A 13,420-nucleotide genomic window follows, 5' to 3' on the forward strand; every position below is an offset into this window, starting at 1 on the left:
CTCCAGGTGGGGCCTGGGGATCCCTCAGAATAAGAATTCATCTCCAGACTGCAGAGATCAGCACCCCTGGATAAAATGGCTGGTTTGGAGGGGACTTCATGGGAAGCGGGGCCAGCGCTCCAAACCTGGCAGTGCACAGACCCTGCCAAGGACTATCTGATGTTCCATCTAACGTAGGGTGGCCATATAACATCTTGGGCCAGGAAAAAGTGGCCTGACCTAATGGGTCATTCTCTGCGCTGAGTTGCCACTTTCTGTTTTGAAATGTTTTGCTTCTTTGAGCCTCTGAACATGTGCAGAAATCCAATTCTAAAGTCGGTATTTATATGAGGGATGGTCAGACAGGAAAAGCTATATCCTTTAAACTCAATCATTTCCCCGGTTTTCAGAAAGGACAGTCCTAATTGTCCCAACCATTAACTCCCATTTAGTCTCCTCTCAAGACCCAGCTGGGTGTCGTGGTTGGGCGTGTGGATGTTCTGGGGGGTGGGCTGTATGGCATTGCACCCCACTGAAGTCCCTGCCCATCCCACCTCCATCCCCAAATCTCCAGGTGCTTCCTGTTAAATCTGTAGGTTCTGAGGCCAGGACACTGGGAGTCCATTTCAGCTCTTTATTGCCCGCGGCTCTAAGGTACCGAGAACCAAAACTGAACTGCAGAACACCCCCTCAAAAAAAAAATAATACAAACACACACATACGCACACAGACACACATATATATACAGCTTAGAACAGTAGCAGAATCCTACCAGCATGCACTATGGGTCAGTTTCAGTTCAAACTCATTGGATCTGGCACTTCGGATTCAGCTGCACATTGGCCAATCTCAATAGCAGGATGATAATCCTGCCTCGGACCTCAGGCTCTGGCTCTTGGCAGGGCTACGTACCCAACATTGCCCAACCTGGAAACCCTGTCTTCACATGCCCACCAGTGGCTGGGGGGCCTGGACACCCTGCCCCCCATGTCACAGACCAGGCCCACATGGGGCTGCCAAAGCCTTGGGCATGCATGGACCTGGGCAGGCCAAAAGCCACTGACGCCCTGAATCCAACTATTAAAGCTGAGGATGCCTGCTGGGTAGGAGACGCCACCCCATGGGCATACCTGGTGAACCAGACCATGGCTTTGTGGCTGGTTCACCAAAAACTGAAACCAACTACTTTGTGATTCTAGATTCATTTGCCTGGTGTTGAAGCAAAGTCCCAACCACTCAAAAACAGGGAGTGAGAAGTGAGGATTTTATTTCTGTAAAGTAACAGCTCAGTATAAAAGAAAGCAGGAGCGAAGAGACATGTGTACATAGATTTTATAGTACAGAATATTGCTCCATGGTGTTATACTCCACTGAGGTCCCTCCCCACCCCAAATCCTACCCACTCCCCACTTCCAGCCCCAAAGCCTCCAGATATTTCCCAACCCAGACCTGGCAACTTTACGGTACATGCTGTTGGTATCAGGATTATGCACACCCTGCCATGGCACAGGATGTCATAATTTATAGAGCAAAATTACTCTGGGACAGCTTGCTGTATTTTGCTCTTCTCAAAACAATAACTTAAGAAGTTTTTTGTGAGTTGGACAAAGCGATATGAGAGGCTTGATGGGTTTTCCTGAGGTGAACGATAGGTACAAAAGACCCTGCAAGCATCTAACCAGGATAAAACAGATTTAAGTGTTGCTTAATTAAGGAAAATGGGTGCATGGCCAAGATGGAAGTCAAACTGGAATGGGTCAAAGACCAAATTTTCCTCTAGGTATACTAGGAGTCGGTTCGAGGCTGCCCTTTCAACCACCTTCCACTAAAACTCTAAGTATAAAACAGGGCAGAAGGTGGCCAAGTTCCAGGGATCTGATGATCATTTTTTCAGTAAACATTGAATCACTGCCCTTCTGGGAAAAAAACTCCTAAGGACATGGAGAAATTATTTCGTGGAGAGGGCCTCCTATCCTCTTGTCAACCAATCTGAGTGGCCAAGAAGGACAAAGGTATGGAAGACAGGTGGCCAGCCAAACTGAGTTTAGTAACCTATCCATTTCAGCTAATGAGAACCTTCTGAAGCTATGAAAAACTCTCCCCAAAGATGGCCAAGGGGCCTCCAGTTGCCTTACTGTATCAAGCATGAAGGGAAATTCATGGTGGAGCGCTAAGACCTTATCCTCAAAATAGTTCACAAAAACCTCACAGGTAATGTTCAATTTACTATTATTTGAGCAACGTTCCTCGAGGGCAGTAAGGGAACGAACTACCCTAAATTGTGCCAGATGTGACCTCGCAGATGCGATGGATGTTGCATAAAACATGCATTTAGCAATCTTCATTGCCTTCTCATAGGCTCTCATAAGTGACCTATAAGATGTTCTTGAATCTTCATTGTGAGTCTTCCTCCAGACATGCTCTAGCCCTCTCAGTTCGTGTTTCCTCTCACATAATTCTTTGATATACAAGGGGACCGTTTGAGGCGGGAAAGGAGAGGACGTCATCAATCGGGGCCACCATCTGGGTATGCGAAGTGCTGACCAAATCATCTAGAGAGTCATTGCAAGGCATTGGATTCGATGTAGTGTGTGGGCATACTGTGTATACTGTGTACACTAGCAGCATCCCTACACAAGTATTTACACAAGTTCTATCAGACTGTACTTTTTTGCAAGTTTGTTTATTTCTGCTTGAGAAACACTGATTTACTGAATTCATTACCACATTTTCCTTAATAAATCTGATTTCTTTCACAAGTCTTCTATGTAATTTATTGATGTGGAACACGTCTACTGCCGCACTCCTTGTAACAGACGTGATGTCCATTGTCCCACTTCAGGGACTTCGCCAGTAGATGGCAGCAGCACTAGAGCAGTGAGGCCCAACACTGAGCCCTGATTGGTGGTCTGGTGCTACTGCTGCTGACCTTCTGAGGCTAATCCTACCCTCAGGAGGGCTGGACCAGCCTTGGAAGACAGGAGGTAGGGCTGTTGCATAAAGTTCCTGTTTGGCCATCCATCTTTACCTTCTCTATGAGAAGAAAGTTTCCATTTTGACCTCTTCAGATGACTTTTTAAAATATCCAAATTGCCACGTTTTAATTTTTTCACAGACATATTGATACATTCTGTTTTGGACAGTTCCTGTAGTGACCATGATGGTTTCTCTTCCTCTCTCATAACTGGTTTCATCCTCTTTCCTGACATTTTAATACTGCTTGCAGATTTTAAAAGATGATATATAGCTGTTCTTCCTTAGTTTGTATGAATGTTCTAAGCAGAAATTCATATTTTTCCTTCTTGTTTACACACATTCAAAAACTCCTTTTCATTTATTTTTCAAACATTTGTGAGATGCCGCTGATTTCCACAGGGAAAAGAAGTGTGGCGGGTAGAACATCCAACTGCTTTCAGCCTCATCGCCTTTTCTCTCAACGGAGCTTTCCTTGGGTTCAAAACCCAAATGACTGAGAAGAAGAACAGGATGCAAAACGAAATCCTGAAAAGGAGATTTCAAGAGAAAAGAGGCATTGGCCAAAGAACGGAGCTATCTGAGCTGGATCAAGAACTTTCATGGAAGATCTGGAATAGTTCTGAATGCAATGCTCTGTTTTTGTTCCCTCCCACCCAGTGCAATTCTGCTTTCAAGCCGAGTAGAAGAAATACTTACTTGATCACCAGGCATAGGATTATCAACATGATTACCGAAGACCCCAACATCTTATTATGGGTTGCTGAAATGAGAAAACACAGAAATCTTTCGGCCGCATCCAAACCTTTCTATTGCCCCACTGAGAAAATATGAGCACCCCAAGACCCTCAATTCTTATACAATGCAGAGGACAACCATGAGGTCTGGACAGCCTAATTTACCATGAAGACCAGCATCTTCAGATAGAACATAACCAAACAGACAGACATACATATGAAGCTGCCTGACACTGAATGGTTAATCATGGTCAGTTATGACAGTCCCCTATACACACTTCCCCGCTCTTTGGTAAAAATTTCCCTCCAAAATGAAATGTTGTTCCCTCTCTGCCTGAGCTAGTTACCTTGGTTTAGTGGTTAAGAGTGGTGGTCTCTAATCTGGAGAGCTGGGCTTGATTCCCTACTCCTCCACATGCAGCCAGCTGGGTGACCCTGGATTTGTCACTGTCCTGTTAGAACTGTTCTCACAAAGCAGTTCTGCCAGAGCTCTCTCAGCACCATCTACCTCACAGAGTGTCTGTTGTAGGGAGAGACAATTGTAAAGCGCTTAGCAACTCTTGTGGGTAATGAAAAGTGAGGTATGAAAACCAACTCTCCTTTGTGGCATAATGAAGATCATTGTCCCACCCTGTCCCTGGTAGATCTTTTGACTTTAACTCAGCTGTGACACCTTTGGGGAAGGTCTAGAACCTTCTTTCTCATAATCCTTTATCAGAAAGGCAGTGAGGCATTTTTAGGATCAACCCAATAAATGGTTTTATTTTACAAAGTAGGAAAGGGTAGTTGGAACGAGGGATCATATTTTAATAAAAATCAGTTATTTCCAGTTTCAAGTTCTGTGTAGATGTTCATCGGCTTTTCATTCAAATGTTAAGATTCTTTTAAAACTGAGAGGTTTCATTACTGTGTTTATCCTAAAACACATCTGTTTATCTTTCATCTTTGTCTTTTTGAGTTCCTTTCTGTTGGGAAAAATCTATTCCCTTAGCAGAGTTATTGTATAAATAATGAGACTAGACGAGGCAGATTTACTGTATATAAAAAGACAAACTTTACTAGCTAAACAAGGTAAGAGAACTGGAAGATAGATAATTCTATTATTTAACTAGAGTTTCTCCTCATTGTGGATGGAGATTGTTTACATGAACCCCAGTCTTGGTTTAGTACCTTGTTCTTAACAATGCCTTGATTTCATGAAGTGCCCTGCTGGACCCTCTACGGACTTTAATAAAATAGTTTTGGACTTTTCTTAAGAAAACGTCTCAGCTCATTTTGTGTCTTCTGGAAGTGTGTCCCAGATTCATGATACTGCGAGGATCTTCAGCTGCTCAGAAAAGCAAACCCTTGACTTGAAGCAAAAGATTTCATTTATTGAGCAAGCAAGTGCACTCAGCAAGGCATTGTCAAAACTGAGGCAAAAATCAAGGAAGGCAACATGGATGGTGGAGCCAGCTTGGAGTAGCGGTTAGGAGTGCAGACTTCTAATCTGGTGAGCCGGGTTTGACTCCCCCACATGCAACCACCTGGTTGACCTTGGGCTCGCCACGGCACTGATAAAGCTGTTCTGACCGAGCCGTAATATCAAGGCTCTCTCAGCCTCACCCACCCCACAGGGTGTCTGTTGTGGAGAGGGGAAAGGGAAGGCGATTGGAAACCACTTTGATACTCCTTCAGGTAGACAAAAGTGGCATATAAGAACCAACTTCTTCTTCATAACTCCTGACCCCGCACCTCCCCCTGCCCCCGTGAGAATCCATGCAATCTGGGAAGACTTCAAACAGTCTCAACAATCAGATAAGGAGATTCCAAGACTGCAGTCTGGAAGAGAATGAAGATGGATGAGGGACAGATGAGAGGAGCAGGAGGGGAGGAGAAGAAAGAAGCATCAGGGCAATAAAACATGGTCAGCAGGCCAAATAAACCTACAGGCCTCAGCACAGCTAGCAACCTAAATAAACAGCTAATATTCATGGCAGAAACTACAAGATTCTGACAGACAGTAAGGTTCTATCAGACTCAGACTACAATCGGAATGAACCTGCCTAGTGAGGATTTTTAGCCCTTCCCTCCTGTTACTTTACTTCAGCACGTAGAGCCTTATATTTTTTGGAATAGACAATGTCTGGTGAACAAAGATGAGAAAAACTTCCTGCAGGGGGCAGCAGGAAGAGTATTAAATAGGATAGTGAAGTCAGGACCTTTTTCTCCTGTTAAGTGTCATTCCTGGTTTGTCTCCAGATTGCTACTCTTAGGGGCAATTTCCCACTTCTTTTTGGAAGCCACATCTTCCAGTGTCTCTCTCTCTCAGCTGGGCGTGTAGCCAGGTCTGTCTCTGTCTCTGCACTCTCAAGTATGGGGGAGATTTGTCTTGGCAGTAGGATGCTGGGGGTTTAGCCTCCAGAGCTGCCATTTCCTGCAGGGGAGCTGCTCTCTGTCGTCCAGAGACTGGTTGTGAGTCTGGGAGATCCTCACTGAAAAAAATTAGTGTCATGCAGCAAAATGGTGTAACTCTAAAAAATAACATGCCTTTGGCCATCCCCTACCTTCTAGCTCTCTCGCCTCCATCTGCTGCCTTCCTGCGCTTCTTAGCACTCCGCATGAATGCCTGAAGTGGCGGAAGAGAGCAACGGGCTTTACATGCGACTCTCCTCCGCCTGTCAATCAAGCCAGTGGTATGGTATTATGTGTTGGTTCCTGTCGAAAATTTAAAAGCCTCCAGGACGCACACCTCCCTGTCACTATAGAAGAGAAACCACAAGGACCGCAGAAAGCCCCGGCAAATGCAGAGGGTCACACTCGCCTTTTGGAGGGGGGCTGACCAGGAAGTTGATTGTGTAGTTCCCCAAAATATTTGTCCCCGGGCAAATGATGTCATGGCTCTTGTCTAGGTCCCCTGCTGCCCAGCTCAGAGAGCTGGTCACTGTATTCTCTCGGGCCCGGGAAGTGACCCAGGCATCCTCTCTGCGGCTGTCCTCACTGAAGGTCTGCCCGTCTGCTTCCCACTGGATCTGGGGCAGCGGCCAGGAGTCCAGAGAGCAGTTGCACTGGAGATTGCCGTCTTCTTGCCAGCAGGTGCTCCTGGACTGGTTGCTGCTGAGCCTCGGACCATCTGGGAGGGAGCAAGAAAATGGAGAGGGAATTAAAGAGACTGCAGAATCACAGCCAGGGTCCCACAAGACACAGGGTGTGTTTGGTGGGGGGGGGACTGTGGCTCTCCCGATGTCCTGCTGGCTCATGGGAAATTTAGTTGATGGACACTGGGAGAGCCACAGGTTGGCCACCCCGGCAGGCAGCTAGGAGAAAGGGGAGGATGGAAGAGGCTGCCTTGCTCTAGGTCAACAAGCTTTTTGCATGGCTGAAGGAACCCTTTTCACATTCTGTTGCAAGAGGAATTGAAATGAGATTTCCGCATACCACTTGATACAACGCCATCAGAAGAAGAACAGTTGGTTCTTGTACCCTGCTTTTCACTACCTGGAGGAGTTTCAAAGCAACCTACGATTGCCTTTTCTTCCTCTTCCCACAACAGATACCCTGTGAGGGAGGTGGGGCTGAGAGAGCTCTGACATGACTGCTCTGTGAGAACAGCTCTATCAGGACTGTAACTAGCCCAAGGTCACCCAGCTGGCTGCATGTGGAGGAGGAGTGGGGAATCAAACCACTGCCCTTAACCACTACACTAAACTGGCTCTACCCACCAAGCTGGCTCTCCATAACAATATGTCCAAACAGGCAAATTCTGGCTATATACGAAGTACCTTTCCAAAAAAAATTTGCTTCGAGCTATCCTCCCCCCCACTTGCTCTTCAGCTTCTTAATTTTCAGCCTAATTACTCCCTTCCACTATTCCGGTTTCTGAAGTGATCATGAATAACTGGTTAATTATCAAATGTTATCAGAAGAGAGCTCAAGTCCCACTTTTCACATTGGAGCAAAACAAAGTTACTGCTCATGAATTCTTTGGCTTGTAATCATAACTCCCCAAAGAGCATTAAGATCTAGTGATCAAAATTTACGTAGTATCTTCAGCCCTAAAGAAATAAAATTGGCCTCAGCCTGATCTGGCGGAATGCTCTGTCCAGCAGTCAAGCAGTTCCGCTGGTCTTGTCAAACAACGCTCTTCCGCCGGCCCTGGGGCTGAGGCCTGGTAAACAACATCTAATTCTGCTGGCCTTTCTAGAAGAAGAAGAGTTGGTTCTTATATGCCGCTTTCCTCTACCAAAAAGAGTCTCAAAGTGGCTTACAGTCACCTTTCCTTTCCTCTCCCCACAACAGACATCCTGTGAGGGAGGTGGAGCTGAGAGAGCCCTGATATTACTGCTCGGTCACAACAGCTTTACCAGTGCTGTGGCGAGCCCAAGGTCACCCAGCTGGCTGCATGTGGAGGAGTGAAAAATTGAACCCGGCTCACCAGATTAGAAGTCCGCACTCCTAAATACTACACCAAACTGGCTCTCTCCTACCCAAAACCATCCAATTAAAATCCTTCAGAATACTATATCTCCTTTGAGTAGGAGACATTTTAGGCAACATGAGTATTACTTTCATTCCAGATTTTAAATGGATGCTATTTTAAATTTATGATTGTATATTTATATTACACTGTATGTTTTTAGCTAATGTAACCCACCCTTCGCCTTCGGGTTAGGGAAGAATAAAAATGCAAGAATAAATAAATAAAGGCATGTTGATGAAATATCAAATAGGTCAGTGGGCTTGGGCTTGTTGGGAAAGGCAATGTCTGGCGTACAAAGAAGATTTGGTTTTTATACCCCGCTTTTCACTGCCTGAAGGAGTCTCAAAGCGGCTTACAATCACCTTCCTTCCTCTCCCTAGAAAAGGTATAGGTGAAGCTTTGACAGAACTGCTTGGTCAGAACAGCACTATCAGAGCTGTGATGAGTCCAAGGTCAACGATCTGGCTACATGTGGAGGAGCAAGAAATCAACCCCGACTCGCCATATTAGAAGCCACTGCTCTTAACCACCACACCGAGCTGGCTGGTGAAGAGAAAATCCTGCAGGGGGCAGCAAGAAGACAATAAGATGGGATAATGAAGTCAGGACCTTCTCTCCTGTTAAATACCATTCCTTGTTGCTACTGTCATGGCAATTTCCCCCTTCTCAGAAGTGCCATAATACCGGGGAACCTCCCTCTGTCTCTCTTCTTTCCTATCTTTAAATAGGACAGGGTCCTATTAAATAAAAGAGTAAGGCCACCTGGGGAGGAGTTAGGGCGGTCCCTGTCGAGGATAAAAACTCAGAGGGCCCAATCAGGAGCTGCGAAGCGGCTCCTGATTGGGCCCTCCGAGTGTCCATCCAGGGCCAAGCAGCCAATGGGGAGGCGCGCAAAGTGCCTTCCTATTGGCCCCTCACCAGGACAGACCAAAATTCCATTCACCCAGCCCAGTCTGGCTGCCAGTCTGCTCCTGACCACCGCAGGGAGAGGAGGTCAGTAGGGCTGCCAAGGGGGGTGAGAACAGAGGCTTGGACAGGCTGCACCAGCCCTTTTCACCCCAAGGCTGTCCTAACTGTCAAGTTCAACTGCAAATTGCCTCAGAACCCTGACAGAGCTGGCAGGAGGCTGCAGAGTGCTCCCCCTCCCCCCCTTCAGGCCTGCTGCAAAGGAGCCTCTGACAGGCCCTGACTGAGGGAAGGAGGCCTTTCCAAGAGCAACGCAGGGGAGACTGAGGCCTTCCTTTTGAGGGGGGGGGGGGACTTTCCCCTTCTGCCAAACAGTTGCCTGACAGGGAGGCTACAGAAAAGCCCCTTCTCACTTACAATACTGCTCTGGCCGGGGGTTAGACACAGCCAAGCCATGTGTCTTTCTTCTTTGCAACTCTCTGCAGATTTCAGGCCACTGCACAGCGTTATTCTGCAGAGGAAGCTGGCTCTTTTGTCTCCTGTTTCATCTGCACAACAACCCTGTGCAGTAGGCCTCAAGTCTTTCAATTCAACAACAACCTGTGTGGGAAGCCTTAAATGTTTCTTCTCTATCACAACCCTGTCCAAAGTAGCCCTTTCTGCCTGGGGAGCTGATCTTTATACTCTGCAGGTGAGCTGTAATTCCAGGAGCTCTCCAGGCCACACCTGTAGGTTGGCTACCCCTGGGTTGGAAATATTCCTGGAGGTTTGGAGATGGGACTTCAATATCATACAATGCCTCAAAGTCCAGCCTTCAAATGAGCCATTTTTGCCTGCAGTTGGTAGGGAGTGGTGCAGGAGTGTCCCTCCTGGCCTATGGGTTATGGCCAGCCCTTATCAGCAACTGTTTGTATTCTGGGGCGCAGACAGGCAGACCAGCATCAGTCCTGTGAGTCTGGAAAGTGCAGGAAGATCTAAATAAATATTTACAGCCTGAAACTAAATAGAGAACAAGTAAATGTCTGGAGACAAATCGTCACTGAAATAGTAACTGGCAAATAACCTTGGCCTGGCAAACAAAAAAACAGTATTAAAAACCTTACTAAGGTCAAGACTGCTGTGCACAGACAGTCTTCCTCTTAGGGTTACCAGCTTCCCTGTGAGGCTCGCTACCCCACCTCCCTCATGGGGAGTCTGCTATGGGGAAAGAAGGGGAAGATGATTGGAAAATGCTTTGAGACACCTGAGGCCTGCTGGGTCACTGCGGCCCATTCCCAGTTCTCTCAGATCTCTCACAACCCTACATACCTCACAGGTTGACTATTGTGGAGACAAACACCTTTTCCATTTGCTTGTAAACCGCTTTGAGACTCTTTTGGGTAGTAAGCAATAGGGTACAAAAATCCATTCTTCTAAGGAGCAACCATGAAAGAAGCATGTGGGCACATAACATTTTACCAACAGTGAAAATATGGGAGACAGAAGGAAGGGGGTGGACACCTGTGTACTGTGACAACCCTATGTGTATTAGGGCAGAGGGGCATTTCGGTGAATGTGGCCTAATTCACACAAGAAGGGAAATGACGCAGAACTGGGGGGGGGGGGGAATTGGTTGCCATGTAATCTTCCCCTAAGAAGAGTCTCCAGTCTGATTTTCCCTTCACATATCTGAGGACATGGCTCTGGAAAGCTCATCTGTAACCACTATGCCACAATTCCCAAAGGTCAGTCCTCTCCCACAATCAAAGAAACTTTCCACACCACAGGTTCTTGACACCCATAGCTCCACACCCATGGCCTCATTTGCCACCATGCCACCACAACCTCCCACACAACACACATGACAACCCCATGCCCTTAAAGACTGGACAACTCCTCCCCTTCCTCTTCCCACTGCCAAGCTCTAGCACCTGTTGTATTCTTGGAGACAACGGGCTTTGCCCCTAGTCAAATATAAAAGGTAAAGATAAAGGTATCCCCCGTGCAAGGAGCGAGTCATGTCTGACCCTTGGGGTGACGCCCTCTAGCGTTTTCATGGCAGACTCAATACAGGGTGGTTTGCCAGTGCCTTTTCATGGCAGACTCAATACGGGGTGGTTTGCCAGTGCCTTCCCCAGTCATTACTGCTTAACGGTAATCAAATATATTAATTCCTAAATAAACCTTTATCTACTCTTTAATCTGGTTATGCATCGCTGCTATGTCCACAGAATTGACTACCAAGTAATTTCCCCCTTCTCAGAAGTGCCATACTACCTGGGAACCTCCCTCTGTCTCTCCTCCTTCCTATCAAATATGTTAATTCCTAATTAAACCTTTATCTACTCTTTAATCAGGTTGTGCCATCGTTGCTGTGTCCACAGAATTGACTACCAAGTATAAATCAGTTTGAAATGCTTCGCTCTTGTTGGGAGGGGCTTAAGTGTAAAGCCCCACTCCCCAAAAGAGCTGATCATTTAAAACTGACTTGTGAGAACCTGATAGAAGCAGAAATAATTTGTTAGAAGGGGGAGGGGGGCAGAAGGAGAGGCAAGAATTTTAAAGGGATATTGAAGAAGAAGAAGAAGAAGAAGAAGAAGAAGAAGAAGAAGAAGAAGAAGAAGAAGAAGAGTTGGTTCTTATATGCCGCTTTTCCCTACCGGAAGGAGGCTCAAAGCAGCTTACAGTTGCCTTCCCATTCCCTCTCCCCACAACAGACACCCGATGGGTGGTGTGGGAAGTCTCATTCACTCTGTCCACACAGAATAGCCTGATTTATAAAAATCACAACAAATCAGGGCCTATTCTGCACACAATAGATAATGCACTTTCAATGAACTTTAGAAGTAGATTTTCCTGTTCCGCACAGGAGAATCCAGCTGCCAAAGCACCTTGAAAGTGAATTACCCTATGTGTGCGGAATGGGCCCAAATCTGCCCTCTTTCTTTGTTTTCTAAAAGACAAAAACACATTATGGGGAAAATGGAACGCGTCAAGCTGGATAGGAAATGGTCTGGAATACATGTCTAAAGTAAGTGAAACAGTCATGCCAATTCCAGACTAAATAGCTAGCATGGAGCTGGCGTCATATCATACTAATTCAACATCTCTGGATCTGTTCCAGCCCTGGGACTACACTGAAAGGAGAAGCAGCACCAGTTGCATTTCTCCCTGCCCTGCAGCTGCTGAAGACCAGGGGCCCGTTTCAATGAGAACTTGACCTCCCATTTGTGTGTGGCCATTTGTGTGAATGTCATCTTTTGTGAAAAAGAAGTATATCCCAAATTCCTGCCTGTTGGAGATCAGTGCCTATAGCGTTTGTCCTACAGCAGGAAGTCCCAAAGGTTAACTCTGGACGGTCCTGACTCACTCACATTCTATGGAGAGCTGGACAATCCCTCGTACAGAGCCTAGGGAGTTCTCGACCCGGTATGCATATTGACCCGCGTCCTTCACTGTCAAATGGGTGAACTCCAGCCGGGCGTCTGGAGAGGGGCCGTGATGCTCCAAAGTCCTGCTCCCCTTGTGTGGTCACACCCCAATTCCCCAAAGCCAAGTCTGCAGACTTTAGAGAACAGGGTGGCACACGAGAAGACAAAACAGTTACAAAACCCAAGAAGGCAGATAGTCTATCCTCCTTGGCTGGTAGTCTGCCACCACCTCTGAACGGGTCCCTAGGCGTCCAAGACCCAGAGGCAGTCTTGAAGCCTATCAGGGAATTACCAGGGAGCTTGACCCTGTCCAGGGACAAGTCCCACAATCAAAAGGCTTAGTTGGTAGTATGGCACAAGTTAGGCGGGCTAGGCTTCGTCTTAGCTTGTCTCAGAATCAAACGACAAAGTTACAAAAAAAATAAGTTGATATTTATTAAGGTGCACACATATAATTATATACTGGCAGTGAGAAAACAAAAACATTATACAGTATATCTGGCTAGCACGTGATACTCACAAGAATGGCAGGATGACAAGACAGGATTTCAAAGTTGCAGGTTCACAAGGCACAGATAAAGGTTTCCCCAAAATCTGAACAATAGGTTGTTACAATACAAAACCTTTATGGCTGATTCCCACGTGGGGTCTTGGGCACAAAAACCAATCATATCCAAATTAACTATTTATTAATTAACCAATACGGTTACTAATGTCAAGTTAGATGAGCCAATCCTAAATCAGATGATGTAATGTCGACCCATCTCACTCAAGGCCCATTTCTCACAACAAGTTAATTGGGAACAACTGAAGCCAATTGTCTTAACAGTAAGTGCGAATAGTGTGAAGCTTCTCAAGGGCACAGGTGCAACTAACTGGGACTACATTCCTACACTATGAGCGCAAAGACTTTCTCAGAAGGCCCACTAAAGATTTAGCAAGGCCGAAGCCTGAAC

The 13,420-nt window shown here is 46.4% G+C and overlaps 1 protein-coding gene across 1 annotated transcript in view; it reads right to left on the minus strand.

The window, feature by feature from the left end:
* Positions 1 to 4,846: 4,846 nt before the first annotated feature.
* Positions 4,847 to 13,420, minus strand: part of LOC143837282 (sialic acid-binding Ig-like lectin 13) — a 30,730-nt gene continuing 22,156 nt past the window's right edge. The window contains exon 7 of the mRNA XM_077336912.1: positions 4,847 to 6,801. Coding sequence (XP_077193027.1) covers positions 6,431 to 6,801 — 371 coding nt within the window. The 3' untranslated portion in view covers positions 4,847 to 6,430. The remainder of the gene's footprint in view (positions 6,802 to 13,420) is intronic.

The sequence above is a fragment of the Paroedura picta genome, chromosome 5 (assembly GCF_049243985.1).
Source record: "Paroedura picta isolate Pp20150507F chromosome 5, Ppicta_v3.0, whole genome shotgun sequence".
Classification (NCBI taxonomy): Eukaryota; Metazoa; Chordata; class Lepidosauria; order Squamata; family Gekkonidae; genus Paroedura; species Paroedura picta.